Genomic DNA, 27009 nt, shown 5'->3' on the forward strand with positions numbered 1-27009 from the left:
TGAAGAATAAATTACTTGTGACTCTATAATTATTTTATACTTCAGATATGATGTATTTTTCATTATAAGTAGATTTTTCAATTTAAAGAAATTTTTCTGATTCAGGGAGTTACATAGCTTTCTTCATTTTCATATCTTAGTGATTTATAAAGAATATTTTAATGCTATGTTTTATTTTGGAAAAAGGAGGAAAAAATGCCCTAAGAATTGTTGTTATTCCTGGAAATTGTTCTGTTTATTCAAGGCTATTAAGTTTTCTTAAAGCAGTGTAAAAAGGTTTTCCTATTATGTTCTGCTTCTCATTTCATATATCGCACATATTTTTTTCAGAAATGCTAATATTGAAATGCTTTTGATTGTGAATTTCCAGGGGAATACAGGAATAGTATTACTGAAAAAGCACACACACACCGCAAATGAATGAAGAAAACTGGGAACAATTCCAATGACATTTTAAATAAGAATGTTCAAAAGCCTCTCCGTTGTGCTTTGCTATTTGTAGGAAGAGTTAGAAGTTTTGCTAGCTCATGTCGACAGCTGTTTAGAAAAGTTTTCACAGGAGATGGGAAGGAAATGTGCCTTTCTCCTGAGGGAAGGGGCACAAGGGTTCTGCTGGGCTGACTTTAACCTCAAACACCAGAGATGGAAGTGGAAACTTAATCTTATGAGAGAGTTAACAGCAGTGTACTGGACTTAACAAACTCTCCCTGGAAGGCTTGCTGCTAAATCTGTGTTCAGCAATATTCATACCTGATTTATGCTCTGGATCAGAAGGTCAGGGGAGGTTTAAATTCATTTATCTTAGCCCAAGGACTTGAGCGAGAATAGAATCCCTCTTCACCTCCCTAAGGAAGCCACTGTGCTGAAGTAGTAGTATTTTCTTTATTCTTTTCTTTTTTTAAATGGAGGTGTCCACTCTTTCACTGTGCTATTACGATTTGAATGAGTTTTCCTAGTATTTTTTCAATTTCTGGGGAGAACTGAGATAAAGGAGATTCTGTGATTGGAGTGGCTTTCCTTGTGGCTCCAACAGTAATGAATCTGCCTGCAATACTGGAGACCCGGCCCTATCCCTGGGTCAGGAAGATCCCCTAGAGAAGGGAATGGGTACCCATTCCAGTATTCTTGCCTGAAGAATTTCAGAGGAGCCTGGTGGGCTACAATCCATGGGGTCCCAGAGCCAGGCATCATTGAGTAACTAACACTTCGCTTTCACTTTCTCAAGGGTGAACATCACCTACTCAGTGGATGTGAATTTGAGCAAACTTCAGGAGACAATGAAGGACAGGGGAGCCTGGCATGCTGCAGTCTGTCCATGAAGTCTCGAAGAGTCAGACATGACTTAATGACCAAACAATAAAGGGTGAGTTTTCTCTGGACATAGACCTGGGTAGTGAGGGTTTATACCAACCAACTTAATCTTTTTTAAAAAACAATTTTATTTGTTTATTTTTGGCTGTGCTGGGTCTTCGGTTCTCTGAGGGCTTTCTCTAGTTGTATCGCGCAGTCTTCGAATTGTGGTGGCTTGTCTTGTTTCGGCTCAGGGGCTAGGGCTTGTGGGCTTTAGCCGTTGTGGTGCTCGGACTTAGTTGCTCAGAGGCATGTGGGATTTTCAGGGACCAGGGATCAAACCCTTGCCTCCTGCATTGGCAGGTGAATTCTTATCTACTGCACCACCAAGGAAGTCCCCAACTTGACTTTTAACATTCATGACATTTCATAGCAGAATGATATTAAGATATATAATCAGAAAGGCAGTTTTCCTAGACCATGTTTTGAGATATATTCATGTGTTTCTTAAAAAAAAAAAAATGACTTCTGGGCTCAACCATATCTGAGAAATGAAGAATTGAATAAAATTAAACAGGTTACTTTAAGAAGTCTCAAACTATTAACATAGTAATGTATTTTGCAGATCTCCAAGAAAAAATGAGCTTGCGGCATTGCTCACAGTTATGCAGACACTGTACCAAGAAAGTATGTTGGAACAAAGTTTGGGAAATGGTGTAGCGACATTATGAATGAATGAACAAATATCTAACACATCAACACCATTCACTTAAAAAAAAATACACACACACAGACACACACACACACATAAACACATTTAATCCTCACAAAAATCATATGTATTAGGTGTTATTATTATCCCCATTTTATAGGTGGGAAACCTAAGACACTTTCCCAAAGTCCCATAGATAAAAAGAAGGCTTCCTTCAAGTCACTTTCTAAATTTTTCCCTCAGTAGTAACCAAACATATTTGTTCATGAACCCATCAGTAACAATTTACAGTGTACTACTATGTCATAACTTATAAATATATAAGCACTACTATGTTTATGTATCAAGTCTATTATAAAATATAGCAAATTAAAAATTAAAAAGGATATGATAAAAATGGAATGCTTTAAAGTAATCCTTTATTTTATTACTGAATACAAAAATTAATTTGCTCTTACTATAAATAATAAAATCACTATTATTGAATATACTAAATTTTAAAATTAATGTTTTCTGATACACTGACTTGAAAATCTGATTCTAGATTAGGTTCAGTTAATATTGCTAATTGGTTTGGTTGTTGGGAAAGACATGCCACAAAGTGTTATTATATCAAATAAACACTTGAGGTGTGTTTATTGCTAATACTAATGAATATGCCCATATTTTACATACTCTTGTTTTTCTTTTAATTTCCTTTCAAACTATCACTCTTTTTTTTCTTGTATCTTAACTAATGGGAAACTAAAACTTGGAGTAGGAATATCAAGCAATGTCAATTTTGTACTGCTTATTTGTGCTTGTACTATTTGAATTAAATTTTTAAACATTTGACTTTGAGTGTTAGGTTAAGGTAAACTAGAAAATATAATGGGCAAATGCAGTTAACCCATAACACATAGCTGTCAAATGTTAGTATGTGCTGAAAGCAAGGAGCTGGTGAAAGCCGTGTCGACCCCTGTACTCTCCCTCAGCCTCCTGCTCCCCACACCTGGGATGAACGTTTGACACTTGCATGAGAACTTTGAAGTCATTAGTAGGTCTCCCTAAATGAAAAATTAAGAAAGGTTAACTTTTATTATTCTTATTCACTTTAATATTAACGGGTTAATTGGGCTGCAGCTGGTCTTAGTTTCCGCACACAGGGTCTTCCGTCTTCCTTATGCCAGGGGGGATCTTTAGGTACGGCATGCAGACTCTCAGTTGCAGTATGTGGGATCTAGTTCCCCAACCAGGGGTTGAATCTGGGCCCCCTGAGTTGGGAGTGTGGAGTCTTAGCCACTGGACCGCCAGGGAAGTCTTACTTCTGTTACTTTTAAAGTAAAAAAATAGGTATACTCTTTCTATATTCCAGTAGTTCATTGTGTTCACCTCTGGGGAACCCCCAGCCTGCTTTGGAGACTACTCCTCTAGACTGTTCAGCTTAAAAGACTTATCTGGTTAGAAATATTGGTTTCAATGAAAGCCAAAAACAACAAAAAAAACTTCTTACTGGTGAAAAGAACAATTTTGTTACCTCTTGGAAATGAACATTTTTTTAGTAGTAAAGTAGTATTTTATTCAAACTAAATTTATTCTCTAAGCAGATGCTATTCCCTTGAGTAAATGTCTTTTAAATTGACAATCAGTCTACCTTTATCTCTCTCTCTCTCTCTTTTTTTTTTTTTTTGTGTGGCATATATAAATCCAAGACTCTATAGGATATCCTTTCCTTCTGTGTTGAAGATTAAGTTTACTGTGTTCCTGGATAACATGGAAGGTTGAGAGTGTACTTTGGAGATGGTTGTTGTTATTGTTTAGTTGCTAAGTCAGGTCCAACTCTTTGTGACCCCATGGACTGCAGCATACCAGGCTCCTCTGTCTTCCACTATCTCCTAGAATTTGCTCAAATCCATGTCCGTTGAGTCAGTGGTGTTATCTAACCATCTCATCCTTTGCCACCCCCTTCTTCTTTTGCCTTCAATTTTTTCCTAACGTCAGGTTCTTTTCCAATGAGTCAGCTCTTTGCAATAGGTGGCCAAAGTATTGGAGCTTCAGCTTCAGCAACAGTCCTTACAGGGTTGATTTCCTTTAGGATAGACTGATTGCAAATGGTGAAGTCTCTCAGTTATGTCTGGCTCTTTGCAACTTATGGACTGTAGCCTGCCAGGCTCCTCCGTCCATAGGATTTTTCAGGCAAGAATACTGAAATGGGTTGCCATTTTCTTTTCCAGGGGATCTACCCCATCCAGGGATTGAACTCAGGTCTTCCGCATTTCAGGCAGACTCTTCACCCTCTGAGACACAAGGGAATCCCTGATTGGAGATGGTAGAGTTAGAGGTAGAGGTTAAAGACATCAGAGGAGAGTTGCATCTTGGTGACTAGATAGGAAAAAGTTGTAGGAATTTAGCTATTGCTGGATTAGGCTTTTCTTTTTGCAAAAAGTAGAACCCATTATTTCTGTAAAAGATTTCAGTTACCATTTAGTAACTTTTCTTGTCAGATCCGGTGCCATGTTGCAATGTAGAGTTAGCAGGGCAGTAGCATTTACTCAGCTTGGTCTGGAGCTCTCAGGAAGGCAGCTACAGGAAACTGGAAGCCGCTAGGTTCTTCCAGTGGCTCAGACAGTAAAGAATCTCCCTGCAACGCGAGAGACCTGGGTTTGATCGCTGGGTGGAAGATCCCCTGGAGAAGGGAATGGCTAACCACTCCAGTATTCTTGCCTGGAGAATTCCACGGTCAGGGGAGACTGATGTGGTTACAGTTCATGGGGTTGCAAAGAGTTGGACATGACTGAATGACTAGCACACACACGCACACACACACACACACACACACACACACACACAGAGGTATCCAGGGCTAAGCCTAGCACCTCTTACATAGATGATGTTCAATAACCATTTGAGGAATAAATGATTGAATGAATTTATAAAACAAAGATATACTGCTAGTGTCTAAGAAAGAAAAGGTATAAACAAGTAGCCATTTGGGGAAGTTCAGGTAAATCATTTTATGTGAAATGAATTAGAAGAGAAATCAAACTCTTAAAGATGAGAGAGACAGAGAGAAGCAAATCTGGGATGATAAAAGCAATGTAATGACTTTGGACGGAGCACACTCTAGAAAGTTATCTAGTTACTCCCTTTGCCCATGTTATTTCCATAGGCTGCCCTAATCACAGCAGGAACAAAGCATGTGGGAGGGTGTAAAGAAACAGTGAAAGCTGGTGCATGAATTGTAGCTTCATTTTAGGTTGGCTGTGGCATGAATACATGCCCACCGGTGGTTAGAACCCTGTGATGCCGATGCTTTGCATGTACTGCAGGTCTGATTGTGCTAGATCTCCGGCATCATCCTGACAGTCCAAGCAAGGTCCTGTCCCCCGGTGTAGGGGGACATGCTACCAGAAAGGCAGAATGTGTTCTCTAATGACTGAACAGTGTAATTACATCACAGAAAGGGAAGGACTTCCATTATTCGATTTTGCAGAGACTATTGGGAAACATTAGAGTTGCTTGAACTTGGCGAGTGTTTACCACCTGATTGATTATGCCTCAGGTAATGCTGATATCCTAGCATCTCAAACCACCGCTGACTCCCTGGTATTGAGCAGTTCTGGGAAATGCTGCTCACTCTGAGAGAAAAAGTACATTTCCTTAAAAGGGATATTGACTCTCATTGCAGTCCTTCTTCAAGAGCCATATGAGAGGGGCTCTATAGTAGAAACAGAATGAAAAGATACATATTCAGCCAGTGTGTCTTAATTATGAATATAAAGCTAAAGATGGCACTAGTGGTAAAGAACCTGCCTGCCAATGCAGGAGATGTAAGAGACTGGGGGTTTGATCCTTGGGTAGGGAAGATGCCCTGGAGAAGGAAATGGAAACCCACTTCAGTATTCTTGCCTGGAGAATCCCAAGGACAGAGAAGCCTGGCAGGCCCCAGTTCAAAGGGTCACAAAGAGTTGGACAGGACTGAAGCGACTTGGCACGTACACATGCAAAGATAAGACACGAAAATCATGGTATCAAGAGAGATTAGACCATCACATGAGAGACTGCTACGAGATTGACAGATGTAAAGAGAATTGGAGATAAGAAGGAACCAATATTGATCCTTGTGAACCACCCTCCATGAGCCAGCTGCTGTGTTTGAAAGCACAAACCTTATCTTATCATGAATTCTTATAAAATTTGAGAGATAAGTAGTATTTTTCAATAAGGCTGAAGAAACTCAGAGAGGTTAAGATGCTCACCCAAGGCCACATGGTTTCTTCTGGCAGAAGTGAAGTGAAGTGGAAGCCGCTCAGTGGTGTCCGACACTTTGCGACCCCTATACAGTCCATTGAATTCTCCAGGCCAGAATACTGGAGTGGGGAGCCTGTCCCTTCTCCAGGGGATCTTCCCAACCCAGGGATCGAACCCCAAGTCTCCCACATTGAGGGTGGATTCTTTACCAACTGAGCCACAAGGGAAACTTTCTGGCCGAGCAGGGATCAAATGAGGATATTGCCGACTTCAAATCTCATGTTCTTTCAAGTCTCATGTTCATTCTCTACAATGAATCAGTAGGACAAATAAATAAATTGGACAATTTATTTTTGCAGGAAATGACTCCCTTCATAAAATAAGCAAATAAACTAATGAATAAAGTGACTCATAAGAGTCTTAGTTATAGGTGTGCTCCCTACCAGCATGTATATTCCATACAAAGGGTCAAAACCTACCTTGATGATGTTGACATAATCTATGACGACACCGCAGCATAATTTGTTCTGGTTCCACTTGGAGAGACAGGAGGGGGGAATAACTGAGTAAAGGAGCTAGGAGATGCAACTAGGCACCTGGCCGTTCCTTCTGGCTAAGATATGTGGCAGGTTCATTACCTTATGTTCAAAGCAGTGTATGTCATGAGGGTTTTTCTATATTTTCCACTCTTGGAGAGATCCCCTAGAAGTTTATTTTCAAGATTCGAAAGTGATTCTTTTCTATCTCAATATCTAAGCTTTTAGACATTTATATCATGATTATACAGCATTAAAAAAAGAATAAACTGTAGTCTCTTCTATATGAAATGCTCTCATCATGTTGTTAATACCTGCCAAACATGAGTCAGACATTCAAGGCAAAGTTTGTAGAACTAGTGCTAACTCTCTTGTGTTAGTGGAGAAACCAGTGAAACAAATACAAGATTTTCTTTTCCTTTCGCGTACCACAAAACTCAGTCACCCTTTGCAGGTGAATCAATTATGCAATTACACTTTGACTTGATAAGACTCTCAGGTGGACCGCATCAATGACTTAGTGATCTACTCTCCACTTCTCCACTTCTGCTTGTGAATTATATCTAGTGGGCTGCAAGAAGTGTGAGATCCAGCTCCAGAAGGCAGGTGAGGTGGAGAAGGTAAGTGGAGAAAACACCCACTCCTTTAATAACCTATCTGAGAACCACTGGGAAGCCAGGATGTATCAAATCTTACCTTCTGCTACAATGGCTGAAGTCAGCCTTTTTGTGTGTCTAAATGGGAGACAAATTGTTGTTCACAGAACATGGCGATGTAGCATCGTTTCTCTTGGGTTTGGACAGAAAAATACCCTTCGCTACTGGAAAAGCAATGCGAAATTTGAAAATGAAGTTTATACGACCTCTTTATGGCCAAAGAGCAGTCATTTGAAAGATTGTCTTTCTCACAATGGAAGCTGATTTTATATTCCTAATGAGGCATGGGAGACAAAAATCTGCTCTTGAAACGTTTCAATTCTCTGAAGTGTTCTCTATTTAATTAGAATTATTCCCTATATGAATCTCCCCAGCTAGCACTCTAAGAGCCATTAGCAGAATTTATTCACTGTTTAAATTGCTAAAGTTTAGGCTTGATTCCAAGGATTTGGGCAGGTAACTAAGAGAGGGTTTAGCCTTTTAAGTCAAATCCTTGCCTCATCTCTCCCTTCAGTGGATGTACAAAAACTCGTGAAAAAAAACCCCCAAAACTCAGTCTTAGCAAAGGAGATTCCTTTTGGTGGGAAAGAGAGGGAACACAGATGATGGAGTAGCAGATAATTACATGTATCTGAAAATGAAAGTTAGTCGCTCAATCATGTCAGACCCTTTGAGACCACATGGACTGTAGTCCCCCAGACTCCTCTGTCAATGGAATTCTCCAGGCGAGAAAACTGGAGTGGACTGCCATTCCCTTCTCTAGAGGATCTTCCCGACTCAGGGATCAAACTTGGGTCTCCTGCACTGCAGGCAGATTCTTTACTGTCTGAGCCACCAGGGAAGCCCCATATGTATATATCTGAATATACCTGCAAATCTGTTGAACTTGGGAAAAGTTTAAGTAAGTTATTTTTTCTCCCTTTGGTAAATTCAATCACAGATGTGAATCCTAGAGTTTAATGATGTATGAGACAGACAATAAATTAAAACAATAAAAATGGACCGGCCACACTTATTTAAGTCAGCATTTTTTCATTGTCTATAGAGGAGAAAAGAAAGCTACAGTAGTAATAACCAACCGAGAATTAGGGAGGTTCACAATTATAACTTCAGTACCGTCCTTCAGTGACCTTTATTTATCAGTTCTATCAAATTCAAAAAGAATGTGTAATTTAATGTTTCAATTTTTAAATTAAGAACTCTTTTTCCATTTTTAGGTTAGTATGATTAGAATAATTGCAAAATAATTGCATTTTATAGTTATTAGGATTAGGAAAATCAAGTAAAATAAAATGGTATATTTCCAAAGGTTAACTGACCAGCAATGTGAATGATAAATTCTGAGTAAACCATTACATAAATTGTTCTTCAATTCAAGAGAACTCATATATTGTTCAACTACTTTCTCAATTCTGGGTCATTAAAACGCAACACAGTAGAGGATAGAAAATATATTTTCATGACTTTCTGTTTAGACCTGTTTTAAGTACTTTTTATACCAAAAATATGAAGGTCTGTATATTTTCAATATTTTGTGGGATTAGAATTGCAGAGAAGTATTGGATCAGATATACTATTAATCTGTGATTTGAAGGAGTAGTAGCAACAATTACAACAATAAAAATAAGGTTAGAGGGACTTCCCTGGTAGTCCAGTGCCCTGGTCAGAGAACTAGGTCTCACATGCTGCAACTAAAAATCTCACATGCCTCAGCTGAGATCCAGTGCAGCCAAATAAATGAATATGTATATGTAAGAAAAAAAGGTGTGTTGGATCTCCTGTAAGAAGATAGTTTGGAATAGCCTCATTTTAACTAATAAGTCATTGCTCATGTATGAAGATGCCATAATGGAAAATGTCATCAATGCGGAATGCATTTACGAGGTGTTTCTCTGCAATCATTAACAGAAAGATTTAACTATGATGTGGTCAAAACACGGGACTTGGAATCAAAAGTCTGGACTTGAAGATATTTTCACTCGCTTCCTATATGATTTGTAGCAACCCTCTCATCTACAGAAATTCCAATTTCCTGTTATGTAAAATAGAAATATTAATTTTTGTCCTTACAAACATCTCAGGGCCACCTGTGAGGATCAAAGGTCAACATGAGTTTTGATATGTAAAAGCAATAAGTCACCAGTAGGGTACTGTAATAAATTGCTATGATTTACACAGACATGGCCCCAATTTGAATATTAAAATCTGGATCCAGAACTTGGGGGTGAAAATAGAGATAGGGTACTTTGGTACATAATTATATTTAGTCTAAAATGACCTTATTTCTATTCTGTATAAAGTAAAGTGGCTGCCTAACAACTAAAGCTGCCATTTATGAAGTCCTTTGTTTATTGCTTGTAATTATGCCACAAATATTGCAAATCTAAGGCATGTGCCAGATACAAGGAATAAAATATTCTTTGCCCTGTCAAGGAGTATATAAACTAACTTGAAGATTATAAAGATATGTCATAATTTTTTTTAATTAAAAAATTTTGAGGGGTAACATCCCATGGCATGTGGGATTTTAGTTCCCCAACCAGGCATCAAAACCATGCCCCCTGCATTGGAAGCACAGAGTCTTAACCACTGGACCACTAGGGTTATAATTTTAATTATAAAATAGTTCACAAAAAGAACAGTTTAAATCTTGCTTTCTTATGTGATTAAACCAATGCTCCAAGATGCTAAGTAACCACTCTAAGATCATTCAGCCAGCAAGTGGTAGCACCAACATGAGGTGCCTTCTGTCAATGTCTAAAGTAAGTGATTTGGACGGTATATGTGTGCATGTGTGCGTGCTCAGTTGCTTAGTTGTGTTCTGCTTTTTGCAGCCCCTTGGCCTGTAGCCCACCAGGCTCCTCTCTCCGTGAAGTTTTCCAAGTGAGAATATTAGAGAGGGTTGCCATTTCCTATTCCAGGGGATCTTCCAGACCTAGGGATCGAACCCACATCTCCTGCATTAGAGGTGGATTCTTTAACAATTGCACTACCTGGGAAGCCTTTATGTGTGTATGGCATCAAAATAAAATTTTTGGTGCTTTCCTAGAGACCCACTGAAGCACTAATAGGTACTTTAGACACTACATTTTTCTTTTATAAAGTTCGTTATATACACAGTGATATTTTAAATATATCTGTTTTCAGAAGGGAAATATATTTTCTTTTCTTTTTTTTTTGAGAAATATATTTTCTATCATTTAATACTGAAGGCTTAGTGTCCCATCTTTAAAATTCCCATTCTTTTATCACCAGGTAGTGAATTTCTGATGGACTGATGAAGGCCTAAAGACAAAGCAAGTCAGACAGGACTATTCTGATTAAGAACCAAGTGTTTGCCAAGAGCCTTGTGGCTTGTGATACTTTTATGTGTCAGCTTGGCTGGGCCATGGTACCCCAATATTTGATCAAACATTATTTTTGGCATTTCTGTAAGGGTGTCTTTGAGGGTGAGATTAACATTTAGATTGGTGGATTTTGACTAAAGGAGAGATGGCTCTCTATAAAGTGGGTGAGCCTCATCCAGTCAGTTGAAGGCTTTCATAGAACAAAGCCTGACCTCCTCCCAGAAAGGAATTCTACCAGCAGAAGCCTCTGGACTTGAACTGCAACCCTGGCTCTTACCTAGGTCTCCAACCTGTAGTCCATCCTACCAAGTTTGGATGTGTCAGACTCCATAATCATATGAGTAAATTTCTTAAAACTAATCTCTTCTTTTGCATCGTGCAGGTGTGCACACATATCCTATTGTTTCTATTTATCTGGAGAACCCTGACTAATACACTGCTCCAGAGTGACCAGCAGACCTGTAGGGAACTTCTTAGAAATTCATAATCTCAGATCCTTCCCTTGAACTATTGTTCACAATTTGCATATTTTAACAGGATCCCTAGGTCTTTTGTGCACACAGTTAAGTTAAAGAAGTCCTACCCAGGATGATCAGAAATTCAAGATTTTTTTTTCTCTTTTCCCTTTTATTTTTTAAAGTGCATTGCTGCTAGGTTGGTGTCTGTTTGGGGGGCATTTGAGGGTCCTTTTATTTCAGGCTAATTGAATGCTCTGGGGGCAGTGAGGGGTTAGTGAGGGAAATTGTTGTTTGTTTCATTCAGCTGCTGAGAAAGCTCAAAAATTTTGATAAACTCTCCAATTTTGTGATTGAATTCATTGCCACTAGGAAAGCTAGTCCATGTTTCTGCTTGGATTGATGGTGCTGATGCAGAGACAGCTCAGCTAAGCAAAAAAAAAAAAAATCTTAACGAGTCATGAGTATCTAGGCTAAGAGATACATAAAACCATAATAGACTCATCTCAGTAATGGTTGGATTGTGGTCAGTAAAAGCCCATTCATTTGAATGACATTTAGAGGGTATCTACTTTGTGTCAGGCATTGTGATAAATGCTACAGAGAGAAAGATTTCTTTCCTGTCCTTAAAAACCATATAGTTAGTTCAGAAGAATAGGTGTATAAGCAAGAGCAATAACAAAATACAGCTACCTCCCCAACAAAGGACCATGAAAGACGAAAGAGGTAAATTTTTCTTTAAATTCTTACTCTTCTAAATTCATTCCATGTGAACTGATCAGCCGAATTTTCCAAAATGGCTACTGCTTCATACCTATTCTTTCTTAGACACCATCAATATATCTTTACACTATTAAATTCATCCATTCATTTATTCCTGAAATACATGTTGAGCACCTCCTATGTACTAGGTGCTGGATTTAGCCCTGGAAATACAGCAGTAAACCAAATAAATAAGGTCTAATGAAAATAAAACTGAAGTAATCACACAGATGATTCCATAGCTGCATTGATAATGTGCTATGGAAGAAGACTGAATAATATGAGAGTGAATCACAAATTTGATCTAGACTAGAAGGAGCTTGATTTTCTGGGAGGTGACATTTTCACTGAATATTACAGGAAGACTAAGAATTTCTCAGGTTAATGGATGTGGGATGAGGGCTAAGGAAGAAGATTTCAAACAGAGGCAGTTGTATTTGTGAAGGATGTGTGGAGGGAAGGAAATAAACTGATGAGAGAAGGAGAGAAGGCAGACCCTTGGGGTTAAGGTGGAAAGGGGCAGAAGGATAGGTATTCGAGTAGGGAGGAACCAGATCATTCAGGATCCTGACAGAACTGGAATTCTGTTCCAAGAGCAAAAGGAAGTCATCAAATCTGTTTAAAAAGGGATCAAAATGTTTATAATACACTTTTGAAGGATTATGCTTACTGTTAATTGGAAAATGTGATGGAATAGCCAAAAATGGATTTGAGGAGACACGTTCGGATAAAATCCAGGTTCTTTAGTTTAACATTCGGATTCCTCAGAGCTGATGCCAAATCTATCTTTCCAGTCTTCATATTCACTTCTCCCTTACATAAACATGCATTGCAGCCAGACTAGTCTGCTCACTCTGTCCTTTGCTCAATCCTGACTTTTGGCTTTCCAGAACACCTTATTACCTATTTTTCAAGAGCTAGGCAAAATTTTATCTGTCCTTGGTACCCTGGATGAACGTTGCCAATTTCTTAAAATGTCCCAAATGATTACCATTTTTCTGAAAAGTTTTTCAGAAAAAAAAAAAAGATTGTAAGAGACAATAATATTTTTGAATGATGAAGAAAATGAAATTTTCTTTTATTTATTTATTTATTTATTACTGCTGATAAATTTGCGACAAAGTCTTAATGTCAGCCTGTTGAGATATATAAATTAGTCAAACCATTTTAGCATGGGCTTTGAAATTTATCTCATCTATTCATCTGCTTTTGGGTCTTTGTTTCTTAGGTCCTAAAGGCACTTATTTATTTTTTGTAAGAAAAATCAGACTGGAAAAAATTGTCAAATAACATATTTTTCCTTACTATTAAATTTAAGCCCAATAACACACCATTTAATAGCTTTGCTTTGGGGGCATATGATAACCTTTTCATTTTCATGCTGTTTCAGGGTGGCATTTTAAACACAGTTAAAATGTATTTGTGACCCCTTAGACTAGCTTGCAAGACTCCTCTGTCCATGGAATTCTCCAGGCAAGAATACTGGAATGGGTTGCCATTCCCTTCTCCAGGGGATCTTCCTGACCCAGGGTCCAAACCCAGATCTCCTGCACTGCAGGTGGATTCTTTACCATCTGAACCCCCAGGAAAGCCCATACATACATATATACATACATACACACATATGTATTGTAAGTTAATTTTTAGAAACTAAAATCTCACAAATCTCTTATAAAGAAACACTATTTGAAAGTGATCAGTCCTTTGGCATCACATCAATTCTGTTTTTTTCCTTTTACATTCAGGAATGGATCTCTTTCTCTTTCACACCTGGCTGGCTGTGGGCTCCTACCCACCACCTCAGTTTAAAAGAATCATTCAAGTTGCTTTGTAGACATCATCCTCTCTGGGGAATTTTCCAGATCCCACACACTACACCCAAGATAGAGGTAATCATTTCATCTTTATATCTGTTTTAAGTCTGTAATCACATGTGTTATACACTATGGTAAACATTTAGCTGTCCTGCAAACGCACTGTAGGAGGGCAGGCGATACTGTCTTGTATCATAAGCATTTAACACTGTGCCTGAGGTGAAGAAGAAGGAGAATGAGGAGGAAGAGGAGGAGAAAAGGAAGAAAAATCACCTAAATACACAATCATAGTAAACTTTTTTAATACTTACTTTGGACCTATCTCAAGAGTTAATATTTCACACATCTCTTCAATCTTCACAACCTTTGGGTCAAGAATTATTATCTCTCAGATGAAGACATCAGACCTAAAGACCTTAACTAACTTGCCTGTGGCTACACAGCTAACAGGTCACGGGGTGGGGTTGAGGGTGGGGGGGTTGGAATTCGCACAGCGACTTCTTTGCAGACCACATGAACTTCAAGTTACAGAAAACTGGTGTATGTATGTATGGACATATACAGATACTAACAAACACAGGGCATTTTTCCACTAGAAGAATTTCAGAGACTTAGCACTCAGGTTGAAAATTTCAAAATTATGGTCACAGTGACCCCTCCTCCCCCACGTACTTTGATCTCACCCTCCCTCACACACTGATGGCCATCTCAGAAGGACATGTTTCATTCTCTCCACTACACCCCTAGTTTCCTCTTAGTAGGGTTTCTCAGACTCAGTTGTTGGCATCCTGGACTGAATAATTCTTCGTTGTCAGGATTATCCTGGCCAGTGGAAGCTGCTTAGCAATTTGCCTCTACCCCAATACCTCACCCTTTCAACCCTCAGTGGTGAAACCCAAAAATATCTCCAGACTTTGCCAAATGTCCCCTTGGAGGAATCAAATTGCCCAAGACAGGAATTAGATACTGCTACCAATCTTTATCTATGGTTTAGAACCTAAGTTCTGGTTATTAGCTTCCAAAGAACTGTGGGCATCATTCTTATTTTGCTGGTCCACAATCACAGATCTAAATGACTGCTTTTTTCCCCCACTTACTATAACATCTTTTACACTGAAGATACACCTTTAATATTAAGTCAGTGAGCTGAAGTTGCACTCTGAGCCTGTAGTTTTTATCATTCACATGTCAGGGCAAAGGCTCTGAAGATACATTATTGGGTTCTTATAAATTCTCACAGATGATGAGAGTCAGATCAATAGTTTGTAAAAGAATCCATTTCCAAAGTGTAAGCTTCAAGGTGTCGTGTTAATGAATGGTTGGAACAAAATCGAATTGGGCTGTATCCTAAATGTGTGGTCAGAATCCAGATGACATGGGGATCCGAATATGAATGTTGACTATGTGGTTGTTGGTGCTCCTGGAGTCAATTCCTTGTTGGCAGAAGGATGGGTTAGAGACAAATCTCTCTCAGGACATCCTTGCCACTAGTGTGCCAACATAGCAGGTGCTAAATGCTGATCCTAAGGCTCTGTGCTGCTGCTTGATGCACGCTCGGCTGCTTGGTCATTAGACTTTCTAACATTTGCAGTGACCCTAAAACGTAGTTTGGAACTTATGACTTAGCAGGAAACTCAGAAACAGTTTCCAGTATGACTAGCAGAGGGTATAAGGGCTACTTTGTGCCTACTTTGGAGCAGGAAAGCCAGGTCTAGGAAGGATGCATTGGGCCTATTAAGAACTTGCAGAAATGAGAGGTGATACAAATATGGTAGTTACCAGAACCCTGCTTGACTATAAACCCTATGCGAGTCAATAAAACAGATGTTATTGGAACACAGAACCATTTTTTAAAAATAGAAGTTCTACTGACTTAGATGGGCTTCCCTGGTGGCTCAGACAGTAAAGAATCCGCCTGCAATGCAGGAGACCAGGGTTCGATCCCTGAGTTGGGAAGATCTCCTGGAGGAGGGCATGGCAACCCACTCCAGTATTTTTGCCTGGAGAATCCCCATGGAAGAGGAGACTGGTGGGTTACAGTCCATGGGGTCACAGAGTCAGACACGACTGAGTGACTTTCACTTCACCGACTTGGGTGCCAAAGGTGTTCATCTGGGCTTTGAGAGCCATGTGCACGTGTGTGTGCTCAGTCGTGCCTGACTCTCTGTGACCCATTGGACTGTGGCCTGCCAGCTTCCTCTGTCCACGGAATTTTCCAGGCAAGAATACTGGAGTGGGTTGTCATTTCTTCCTTCAGGGCATCTTTCCGACCCACGGATCAAACCCATTCCATTGAGTCACCTAGGAAGCTCTGTGACTCTGCAAAGCCAGGTCTCTGACATTATGTTTTGGCAAGGGTGGAATTACTCCAAAGCTCAGCTACTTCCTTTCACACTATCATGAACACTTTTTTTCTTCTCAGCTTGATTATCCCCAATTTGTTCTTCATGAGTATTCATTTTTCTAGGTACAGAAGCACACTCAGATTATAGGTTAACGATAAGAGGTAAATTCTAACAAAAACTGGAAAAGCAAGAATAAATAGATCTTTCCAACGTATGTCTTAGCTACATATCTTAAAAATGTATTTTTAGAGAAAAGTTTTAATGAATCATCAAATTAAGAATAAACATAGCAAATTATAGGTGTCCAAGTATTAACCAAACATCTCTGCATTTCACTTAGAACATAAGATATAAGCATGGTGAACATAGTTTTATTTAATGAATAAAGGGAGTCCTATTGCATCTCCCTGAGCAAAAAACTCCATGGCTGTTTAAACGGGCTACCCAGGTGACTCAATGGTAAAGAATCCGCCTGCCACTGCAAGAGACACTGGAGGTCCAGGTTTGATCCCTGGGTGAGGAACATCCCTTGGAGAAGGAAATGGCAATCTGCTCCAGTATTCTTGCCTGGGAAATCCCACAGACAGAGGAGACTGGCAGGTTATAGTCCATGGGGTGGCAAAGAGTTGGATATGATTATATCTATAGATATCTAAGTCACTTCAGTCGTGTCCGACTCTGTGCGACCCCATAGACGGCAGCCCAACAGGCTCCCCCGTCCCTGGGATTCTCCAGGCAAGAACACTGGAGTGGGTTACCATTTTCTTCTCCAATGCATGAAAGTGAAAAGTAAAAGTGAAGTTGCTCAGTTGTGTCCGACCCTTAGCGACCCCATGGACTGCAGCCTACCAGGCTCCTCTGTCCATGGGATTTTCCAAGCAAGAGTACTAGTGAGCACATATACACAACCATTGCAAAGCCCTGGAGACCAAACCCACCACAGAGAACACATCAGCACTTTACCTGTCTTCTGTGTCTCATGGCACCTTGCTTGCGCCTTTGCTGTGAAAAGTCCTGTCTTGAATCGGTCATTAACCCTTTCCTTTTATACTTCAACTAGCCCTGTGATGGGTAAGGAGTAGGCATTCAAAAATAAAAAGTGTTAAACTGAAATGCATAACTATTGATATTTTCAGGCTCAAATTCCATTTCAGGGGTAGCAGTGTGTGGTCCCTGTATTAAGCTAAAATTTTATTTCTTCTCTGTGTATTAGGACTGTTTTGAGAAATATACTCCTTTGAAGTATGCTGAACCTTTATATGCTCATGTAGCCAAGCCAGAGGCCAAGGTAACAGGCTTCATTCTAATTTCCTTTAATAGTTCAAAAAATATTAGTTACCAACTAAGACTGGCTTTAAAAAATTCTTTAGGTTGATAAAAAGGTACTTTTAAATAAAAATGTGAGGTACTTCCCTTATGGTCCAGGGAATCTGCCTTCCAATGCAGGGGACTCAGGTTTGATACCTGGTTGGGAAACTAAGATCCCACATGCCTCTTGATATAGCCAAAAAGTAAAAAAAGGAAAACATGGAAACATTTGAATAGTCAAGTGTTTTTTTTCTTATTTGCCATGCATCTATATTCTTTAATAGTCTCTATGTATAGAATATAATGTATATTATATAACATGTATTATATTCTAGATACATTTCTCCCTTTGTTTTGACTGTAAGTTAAACGAGTATCTTTAATTTTGACCAGAGGTATACTATTGTAAGTAAAATGCACATTGTCTTTCATTATTCACATAGTTGTCTCTCATTGTATAAGGCAGATAGAGGCATGAATGATATCCAAATGAAACCCAAACTACAGTCTGGCAGCTTTATCTTCCCATGAGTGGCCAAACCAGTGGTTAAGTAATCCAGATATAAAGCTCCATTCTGACGATCAGTTCAGCGAAATCAGACAGGCCTTATTTTAAAATTCTGCTCTAGTCTTCAATCAATGGAGACACACCCTTGGTATCTCAGAGAAATGAAGCAATTGGCCTAAAGTAGAAATTAACATCACTTGTGTCTTAATAAATACTAAAAACCAAAGAATGGATACTGATACACTATTGATGTAACTAGTTAATGCCTATTTTTATTTCCCTTTACTAAAATAGTTTGAACTATTGTGCACAAGATGACTAACAATGTTTTTGATCTACACTATTTAGCCCATTTTCAAAGCTGAGACTTTGGCACATACATCCTGGTCTTTCTGCACATTTAAGAGAGGAGGGTAAATGGCCAATTTGGGATGTTTCTACAAGTGAAACTCAAAACCCATAAACCTTTGAAAGTTCTGACATGCATGTTCAAAAGTGTCAAACCCATCAACTGTCTATCCAGCATCTTGCCCCACCGGGCAAAGAGTGAACTCATTTATCTGACATCATCACTATCTTACATAACCTGGAGGCGAGTAGTCCCTGAGACAAAGGTGTATTGGAGAAAGAATTTATGCAAAAAGTTTGGTTGGGAGTACCTGCACTTGGTTTTGGCTTTCTTCTTTCACAGACAATGCCCAGAGCATGTTCTGACAAGGAGAGCTCTGGCAGGGACTTAAAATCTCCACACACATAAATGACTGTTTTCAGTAACAGCAATCAATTTGTCATCCTTAAATGAATTTCAATAGTTTCTAAGAAAATAAAAGGCAAGAAACCAGAATATCTAGAGAAGATATTCCTAAATGCTAAGCAATCAACTAATGCTTACTGTACCATTGTACTTTTAACCTATCGCAATATCCAAATAATAACCACTGCCTTATCGACTGGTATTTATAAGAATTTTCATGAATTTGAGGTGATTATTCCTCCACCTTAGTGAGATGACCTGGAACACTGGAAAACTTTTAACACACTGAAAAGTGAACATCAGCTGTTTTCCATCTGTTTAGATATTCATTTAATATTTCAGTTTTTATATTCTGAAAATGAATTCGCTATTGGTTTACAGACAAACTCAACATTTAATAGATTAGTTGGAAGCTTCTTGAGGAATCCAGTTTTCCTTATTTATCTTTAAATAATTTTTATCAGGACTTTATATATACTTATGCCAAGTTCTCTTCGAGCTTCAGCTGGTTTATTACCATGTTCCACATTCAAACTAGTGAATTATGGTTTACAACGGACTCCACTGAAAACACAAAAAAAGATAAATTAGCAATTTCTAGTTCAGTAGTTCTCAAACTATACATAATCACTAGTGGAATGATTAAAAATGCAAATCCCGAAGCAACAGGATAAGAATCTGATTCAATAATCATGGAAAGAGGTCCTTAATCTATATCTTCAATAAATACCCAATGGCATCTGATAAATTTATCTAGATTAGACTTTGAAAGCTGCTCATGTGTTAAAAAGGAAAAAGGAACTCTCAGAATTTCTATACCAAAATAGTTTTATCAGTGCATATGGCAGTATCTGATGAATAGTCAGAAACTGGTTAATCAAAATTTTTGTGCTTTATAAATCCTGAAAAACTATACAGTGAATAAGAAACTCTGCCCTATTTTTTCCCTAATATTCGAATTCTGAGACCATCAGGATTAGACCTTAAGAGTATTAGAACTGCAACACTCAGTATTCCAAAGTTGAAACCAAAGAGTAAATTTCTGAATTAATTTAGCTTTGTGTTTTTTGAAAAGCATAGAAGGCACTAAAGGTGCCCTTTTATGGCAAGACATTATAGCAATGTCTTGGTTTAGGAGGCTATATAGTTCCTTGAAAGTCAATTTCAAAAAACAAAACAGAAGACAGCCTGTACTAAGACTTCTTAACCAATACCTTAGAACAGGAAACGAGAGATTAAACAATAATGACAGGTAAATCATTTCCTAGACTTCCGGTGATTCTTGGCAGCAAAAGTTTGTGCTTTTGGAAAAAAAAAATAATCAGCCATGCAGTGACTAATCAAGTGACTTATTACAAATAAGAAAACGCAGTATTTGTCAAGATGGGCTTGTAAGAGCTTGTTGTATGCTTGCTTCCAAAAGATAACTACAAACACTGGCTTTTTTTTTTTTTTTTTGCCATACTGCAGTGTAAAATTTAACAATTTCTTGGATAATCTGATTAAACAACTAAGATAGGGCCTCTCAAGTTGGCCTCTCAAACAGCTAAGTTGGGGCTGCTTGGGTCTGAATTATTAGGCCAATATAGGATGAAATTCCTTGATACCCAGTACCTGAATCAAAACAAGTTATATTTTCCATGTCTTTTTCTTGTATCATGGTGATAAGCCTAACAGTCTAAAACCAGAGACTAGGAAAAACACGGCCAGTTAAGTCAAGAAAACATTTTGCCTCAATTATAAGCATTGATCTGTGTATACTGCATGCCTGAAACATAGAGACTGGTCAATAAATGTTGAACCAAATTCATTCCTCTGGTCTTAAATCAGCCTTGACATTCATTCTTAATAACTTTATATTAAAAAAAAGTCTAATGGTTCATCTTTTAGGTAAGTCTCCTGAATGAATTACTTAAGATTTTTTTTTAAACCTGCAAAGCAAAGGCTAGTCTGCAAATCAGCAAAACAAGAGCAGCCAAAATGAGCCCTCCTATGATTAATACTAAGTGAGTCAAGTGCTCAATTATTTCTCTCCTGATTGCTAGAATTACCCCTGAAAATCACCAAATCTCCACTTTACTTTAAAGCAGCAAGCATAAGAGTATCTCACAGATAACTGAAACTATGTCTGTCACTGAAATGCTATTTCTAAAATGGTTTCTTTTTCACTTCAAAAAAAAAGAAAAAAAAAAAGAAAATGTAAAATAAGACAATACAGCTCAGTTTAATTTCAAACGTTAATATATTTTCTATTTTATATTGAACATATGCATCTGTAACCCCTCATTGGCAGCAACTATCACATCCTCATAAAAGGGGCAAAATCTGTAAGATGCCTCTTAAAATAAATATTCTTCTTTATAAAATAATAAAACTTCAAATAAATATTCTTTACACTAAACAATATGTTGAAAAAAATTAGAAAATAAAGGTTGAATTTTACTGTAACTGTACAATATACATGAAGTCCAAAGGGAAATCAGAGTCTTACAATAAAGGCTTTCTGTAAGGCAAAATACAATCTAAAAACATACTGATTGATTCACATTCTTCCGAATGTACAACATATTAGTATAATATTTTGTGAATGTGCCGTATAGTACGGCACAACTTGTTTTTCACAGTTGCAAATATTATTGTATATACAAAAATATAGCACATTATCTCTGGAGAAAACAATCGGGGGGTGGGGGAAGGGAGAGGGGAAGTCATCTGCTAATTTACAAATTTTGCAAGTACTATTCACAAACAAAAACTTCACCTAGAGTGTCTATTGCTTTAGCTTATGCAACATGTAGGTCACCAAGGTCTGTATTCCACACTCTGAGCTCCACTAGCTGAGTTCTAACAAGCATATCAATTAAAATGGCACATGGATGAAAAAAGCATTTCACTGCAAACAGCACAGGATATCCCAACCCTCTATCAACAGTGCCAAGATTCTAGCTGTTTAGTTGGTTGCATATGTGTATTAAAAAAAAAAAAAAAAAAAAAAGAGGGGCAGAGGGAAATAATCCTTATGACTGCAATCTTCCTGATTCATGATGCTATGTTGGTTTTTCAAAGTTCCTGGGTGGGACAGTGGGAACTTTGCAGCAAACTGTGTTTGAATTTTTACAACGGCATCCGGGCCTGTTCACCCGGTCATAACACCCCTGGCACAATTTAAGGCAACCCTTGGCTGGCAGGTAACACCACAAGCAAGGCAGAAAGAGGGACATGACGCCCATGGCTGACCAACGTGTACAACAGTGTGACTGGCTACAAGAGCACGGGTTGTCCGCACAGTTGTCCTCATCGTCGTTGGAACAGTGATAGAAGAGACCCTTCACACAGCACACGCAGGTCCCGTAGTCGATCACATTCTGGGCCGAGCAAAGGCACTGCTTGTCGCAGATCCAGTCTGACGGCAGAGGCCTCGGGTAGGTGCACTCCTTGCACTTGCACTTGCCACAGTCCTCACACTTGTAGGCGTGCAGCCCTACATCTTCCTTGCTCAGTGGCTTCAGCTCACCTGGCTTGAGCTCCGATTTGGGCTGCACTCGGATGATCCTGTCTGCCAGAGGCCCCGAGGAGAAGGAGGATCCTAGGAGCCTCTGTTCGGAGGAACTGCTGCTAGTACTTGTCCTCGTGCTGCTGCGAGAGCCCGAGCTGACTGTGCTGATGGACCGGGCCAGAGGGGCCCTGGCTGAAGGGTGGGCCGGTGGGTGCTGGGGCCGGGCGGGCTGGCGGGGCTCCGGCAGCCCGTGGAGTCTTTCGTGTTTGTGCTGGGTCGTGGGGCGAGGAGCAGGCTTGAGCCCAGCTCTGGGGAGCACAGTGGGCCCCTCCGTGTACTCATTCGTGTTCCGGATGGCCCTGATCTGATCCAGAGATAGCACGTGTACCTGCTGGGGGAGGGCGTCCCTGGGGTCAGGCTCCCCACGCTGCCGGCCACTGTCACGGGGTGTCTGCAGCAACGGCTGCGACCCGCTGCCACTCTGAGCTCTGGCCTCCATCAGGTCTGGGAAGTGTAGTCACTCCAGCAGGCTTAGAACACATCTGAATTCCTGCGGAAACCAAGAGGAAGGAGACAGTTTACACTCCAGAATACTACCCACTCTCCACCCACCTGGCTTAACTCTTCACTCCCCACGTTCCCTGGAGAAACAGACTTTGAAAATGGAGTGGCTGTGGAACGTATTAGGATGGCCGTCTTATCCACACCTGTACCCGAAAGTAAAAATTACAGCTAGGTATCCACCGTTCTTTAATCCTGTGAAGTGTAGTGACACCAAACTGATCTTTGCTTCAATCACGAGTAAGGATTCCTTACTCGTATAAGCACAAAATCTGCAAGGTTCAAGTTCCCTGTAAAAACTGCAGGAAAGTACTCTTGGAATATAACATTCATACTGACATTTTCAAAAGCTGAATGAATACCTTTTCAAAGTGTGAAATAGGTTTCAACTTATGGTCATTTTTGCCTGGAACTTCAATAGATACAGCCTAGAAATTCTTGGTTCCTACTTAACATCTGCTTTTACATTAAACAGCTTGAACTATTCTGTGACTTTACAAAATCTCATAGGATGAAATGACATGCAAAAAAAGGGTAAATACTTCTCTTCCCCAGGAATATACACTTTATACAACAATCATGCATTATCATTAACTATATAGTAGCACGAAGTTATAGAATTGAAAACACATCAATTTAAATCCTGTTAGGTGCCAGGAATACAATAGAGCAAACTTACACCTCGAGCAACAAAAAGACAGGAACTTATTTTCAACTTTCCAACAACTTGAGAATCACATGTTTTACAACCTGAAAGCCTCGGAGAACACCTTAAATTCTGCAGCTAAAAGACCCGTTTTCCCTGTTTTAGAAATCAATCATGTCAAAATGTTAACTGCTTTTGCCCATTTCCCAAAACCTAATAATTGAAAACATACATTGATTGGTGATAACAGGAAGTGATTTAAAAACTCAAGGGTCACATCGCAAATCTATCAAGCCTGACAAGTAACCGCTTAAATTGCCATCCCTCTGTTAAATTTCAAAACGACCATCCTCTTTGTCAACTCAGTCTACAAGGACCCAAAACGCAAACGTGGACCTTCATCCAGTCTGACTTTTTAGAAAACAGACACAGGCAGGTGACACACGCCTTCCAATTCGGAAAAAGGCAGAGCTGGAAACCGGATCTCAGCTCCAACAGAAAGGCAGACGAGACAGTGCTGTTCTTAGTTTATCGGCTCTATCTGCGCCCCAACGCCGTCCCCAGCAGGTGGGACTCAGTCAGAGCCCCGAGGGACTTTTCTCCGGGAGGACAGACGCAGCCCAGCGGCCAAGCTGGCCCCCTGCGCACAAACCCGGGACGGACAGACAGGCGGGGCCGGGGAGGGGAAGGGGGCGGGGGCGCGGGCGTCTACTAAAGAAACATGCCCTGGAAAGCTGGAGGAACCCCTCCCTACCTCCCCAGATAGAAATCTCTCCCACCCCAGAGAACTGACTCCCAGCTCCAAGAGGGAGCCGCTCCACCCTCAGGCAGAGGTCACACAGCCCATCGTAGGACGTTCCGGCCAAGGGCCTCGAATGCAGGGCACTGGTTTCCAGCCCCGACTTCGCGAGGAAGAAAGTCCTGCCTGAGACACAGAGCCGGGTCATCTAACCCTGGCACACTCAGCGACGCCACCCTGTGCTAACCTGAGGGGCAATGCCTGCAATGTGCACGCGCCTATATATTAAAAACATACATCTGTATGCAGGTATGTATTCAAGTCACAGAAAAATTGCTTTAAAAATTAAGAACAATTTCCAGCGCCCTACGCCGAACATGCAAGACCCAGGTCCCTAAGCTGGACACTTGCCGCTATGCTTACAGTGCAAAGTAGCATCTTGTGGGGGTAAGGAGGTTTGCTTAAGTGATTTCCGCTGATCCCTCTTCCCCTTCGCAGCACCACCCCACCCTCTCCCCATGTTCCGTCGTCACCCCACCCGCCCCCGCTTTGAAACCCCCCATTAAGAACTGTGTGTGATCAGACTAAGGATGAGGGAGAAAGGACTTCAGCACAAGGGTGGGGCAAACCGACACAGAAACCGCTTTGTAAAAACGCAGAAGGTTCCGAATTAAAAAAACAGCAGCAACCACACAAAAAAAGTGGATTAGTCCATCAAAGTAAAGGAAAAAAAACCCAAAACCTAGTCTCTTTTGCCACCTATTTTCAGGTAATGGAAAACGATCGCGACCGCTTGATGACTTTCTTCCTGTGCTGGGTCAGCCCAATCGTCCAAAAAAAAAAAAAAAAAAAAAGCGTGACCCAGGCCGACCGCGGCGAACGGAAAAGAGCGAAAGCTGCACTTCCGAACCGCAGAGACGCGGCGCCAGGCAGGGCGACGCTCCCACCCTCTGCGTGCTCGCCGCAGTCCACGCCGAGCTGAGTCGTGGGCGCCCTCCACTCGCCACCCTGTCCTCTTTTTTTCCACCCGCGAGGCAGCGACCCGCACCCTTCACTACCCCTGCGCCCCTGCTTCGGGACTGCCTCTCCCGGGACCTGCCTTCCCCGGAGAGAACAGGTTCGAAGTGCGGGCGCCTTCAGCGGCGCCCTGGAAAACACAAAGTGCTTGCCTCCCTCTCCCGCTCTCAGCGCCCAGTTTGCAGCCAGTGCGCCGCCGTGAGCTGGCCGCCACCCCGAGACCCCCAGCGCGGGCGCGCTGGGTCGTGGGGCCGGGGACACGGCACCCCGCGCGCGCTGCAATCTCCCCCACCCCGAACCCCTGCCGCCGAGGCAGGCCGAGGCCGGGGCGAGGCTGATCCGCGGGCAACTCCAGGGCTCCCCACGGAAAACTTGCGGGGTGAGAGAAAGGGAGGCCCGAGGAGAGACGGACCCACTGCCGGTCCCGCTGCACCTACTCCATGTTGCCCACAACGCGCCGGCCGCGGCGCCAGGAGGGGACGAGCCGGCCAAACGCGCCTCACCGTGATCGCGGCTTTGCACAAACCCCTCTCCGTTGGATTCTCTTCTTTCCGCGATGTGCAAATAAATCCAGCCCTGATGCAAACTTTTTGCCTCTCCTTCCTTCCAAACTCTGCTTCAGTCTAACTTCTGAGCGATTGGCTGGACGAGAAAAGGAGAGGAAAAAAAATCCGGAGCCAAGTCCTAGCCGAAGAACACTGGAGTTCGGGGCTGGAGGCGACCCCCCTTCTAAAAGCGCACGCGGAGTATTTCCTTTTTTTTTTTTCCCCTTTTTTTCTCAATGAACTGGAGGCCGAAGCGCCAACGGCGAGTCTCCTCTCCCGGCAGATGAGCGAATGAGAAAAGAAAACGGCCTTCGCGAGGACCTAAAAGCCAGATGGCCAAGTCGTGCGGCCGCGGCCGCGTCCGAGCGGAGGCGGCGCGGGGGCGCGCGGGGCGGCGGGACTGGCCGAGCCGGGCCGGGCGGGCGCGGGGGCCTGGGCGCTGCGCGCTCCGCCGGCCCCTCTCCTCCGCTCGCGCTGCTGCGCGCAGCTCTCGGCGGTGCAGACTGGGCGTTGTGGAGGCGCGGCGGCGAGGCCGAGGCGGGGGCGGTGGGTGCGAAAGAGGAGGAGGAGAAGGAGGAGGAGGGTCTGGGGCCCGGCCGGGGGGGGCTCGCCGTTGGCCTGCGCCCTCGCCTTTCCGGAGGAGGCAGGGAGCTCTGCGGCGGCCGCGGCAGCAGTAAATGGCGTCATGTGGATCCGAGGCGGAACAGAGCAGTTGTTGTCCCAGAGGATATATCGCATCCGGTCCCAGCTCATTGGCTCCGCGGGGCTACATTCACTCACACTCCAGCGCCCGCCAGCGCTCCGAGCCGCAGGAGGCATTCAAAAGGGCAACCGCGCCGCCCCGCGCGTACCCGGGCCGGTCCTGCCGCCCGGGCCGCCGTCACGCGCGGTGCCCGCGGGGCCGGGCTGGGCACGGCGGGGTCAGTTGATCTAGTTTCAAGGAAACACTGACCTTAAAGTTTTCCCCAGAGGCTAGGAGGACGAACCTTGAGCTCGGCGGATTTAGGGAACTTTCTCCCCGCCACTAGGAGAAGGGAATGAACGTTTCAGACTAATCCTGGCTAGGCTGTGTTAGCATTAAAAACCAGTTGCGGGTTTTGAGACTTTCTTCTGAATCCATTGCAAGACAGGCTCTCCCCTTTTCTGTTCCCCCTCGAGGGGGCGACGGGGAGAGAAGCAGGGGGAGGGGAAGGGGAGCGGGAAGTGAGGTGGGAGGGCTATTGGTTTATCCTTTGTCTACTGGATTAACCCGATTATACACCAGGCACCGGGACAAACCGCCACCCCC

General features: G+C 41.7%; 1 protein-coding gene across 1 annotated transcript; it reads right to left on the reverse strand.

The window, feature by feature from the left end:
* Positions 1-20940: 20940 nt before the first annotated feature.
* On the reverse strand, positions 20941-26426 carry SPRY2 (sprouty RTK signaling antagonist 2). The gene is made up of 2 exons (XM_027973702.3): positions 25680-26426; positions 20941-22763 (listed from the first exon to the last, which is right to left on the reverse strand). Exon 2 carries the CDS (start codon positions 22710-22712, stop codon positions 21765-21767), a length of 948 nt encoding a protein of 315 aa, XP_027829503.1. The 5' UTR covers positions 22713-22763; positions 25680-26426; the 3' UTR covers positions 20941-21764.
* Positions 26427-27009: the final 583 nt, after the last annotated feature.

The sequence above is a fragment of the Ovis aries genome, chromosome 10 (genome assembly GCF_016772045.2).
Source record: "Ovis aries strain OAR_USU_Benz2616 breed Rambouillet chromosome 10, ARS-UI_Ramb_v3.0, whole genome shotgun sequence".
In the NCBI taxonomy this organism is placed as follows: Eukaryota; Metazoa; Chordata; class Mammalia; order Artiodactyla; family Bovidae; genus Ovis; species Ovis aries.

Excerpts from the sequence above, each read along its gene's own strand:
- SPRY2 (XM_027973702.3), bottom strand. The coding sequence starts at position 22,712 with ATGGAGGCCAGAGCTCAGAGTGGCAGCGGGTCGCAGCCGTTGCTGCAG.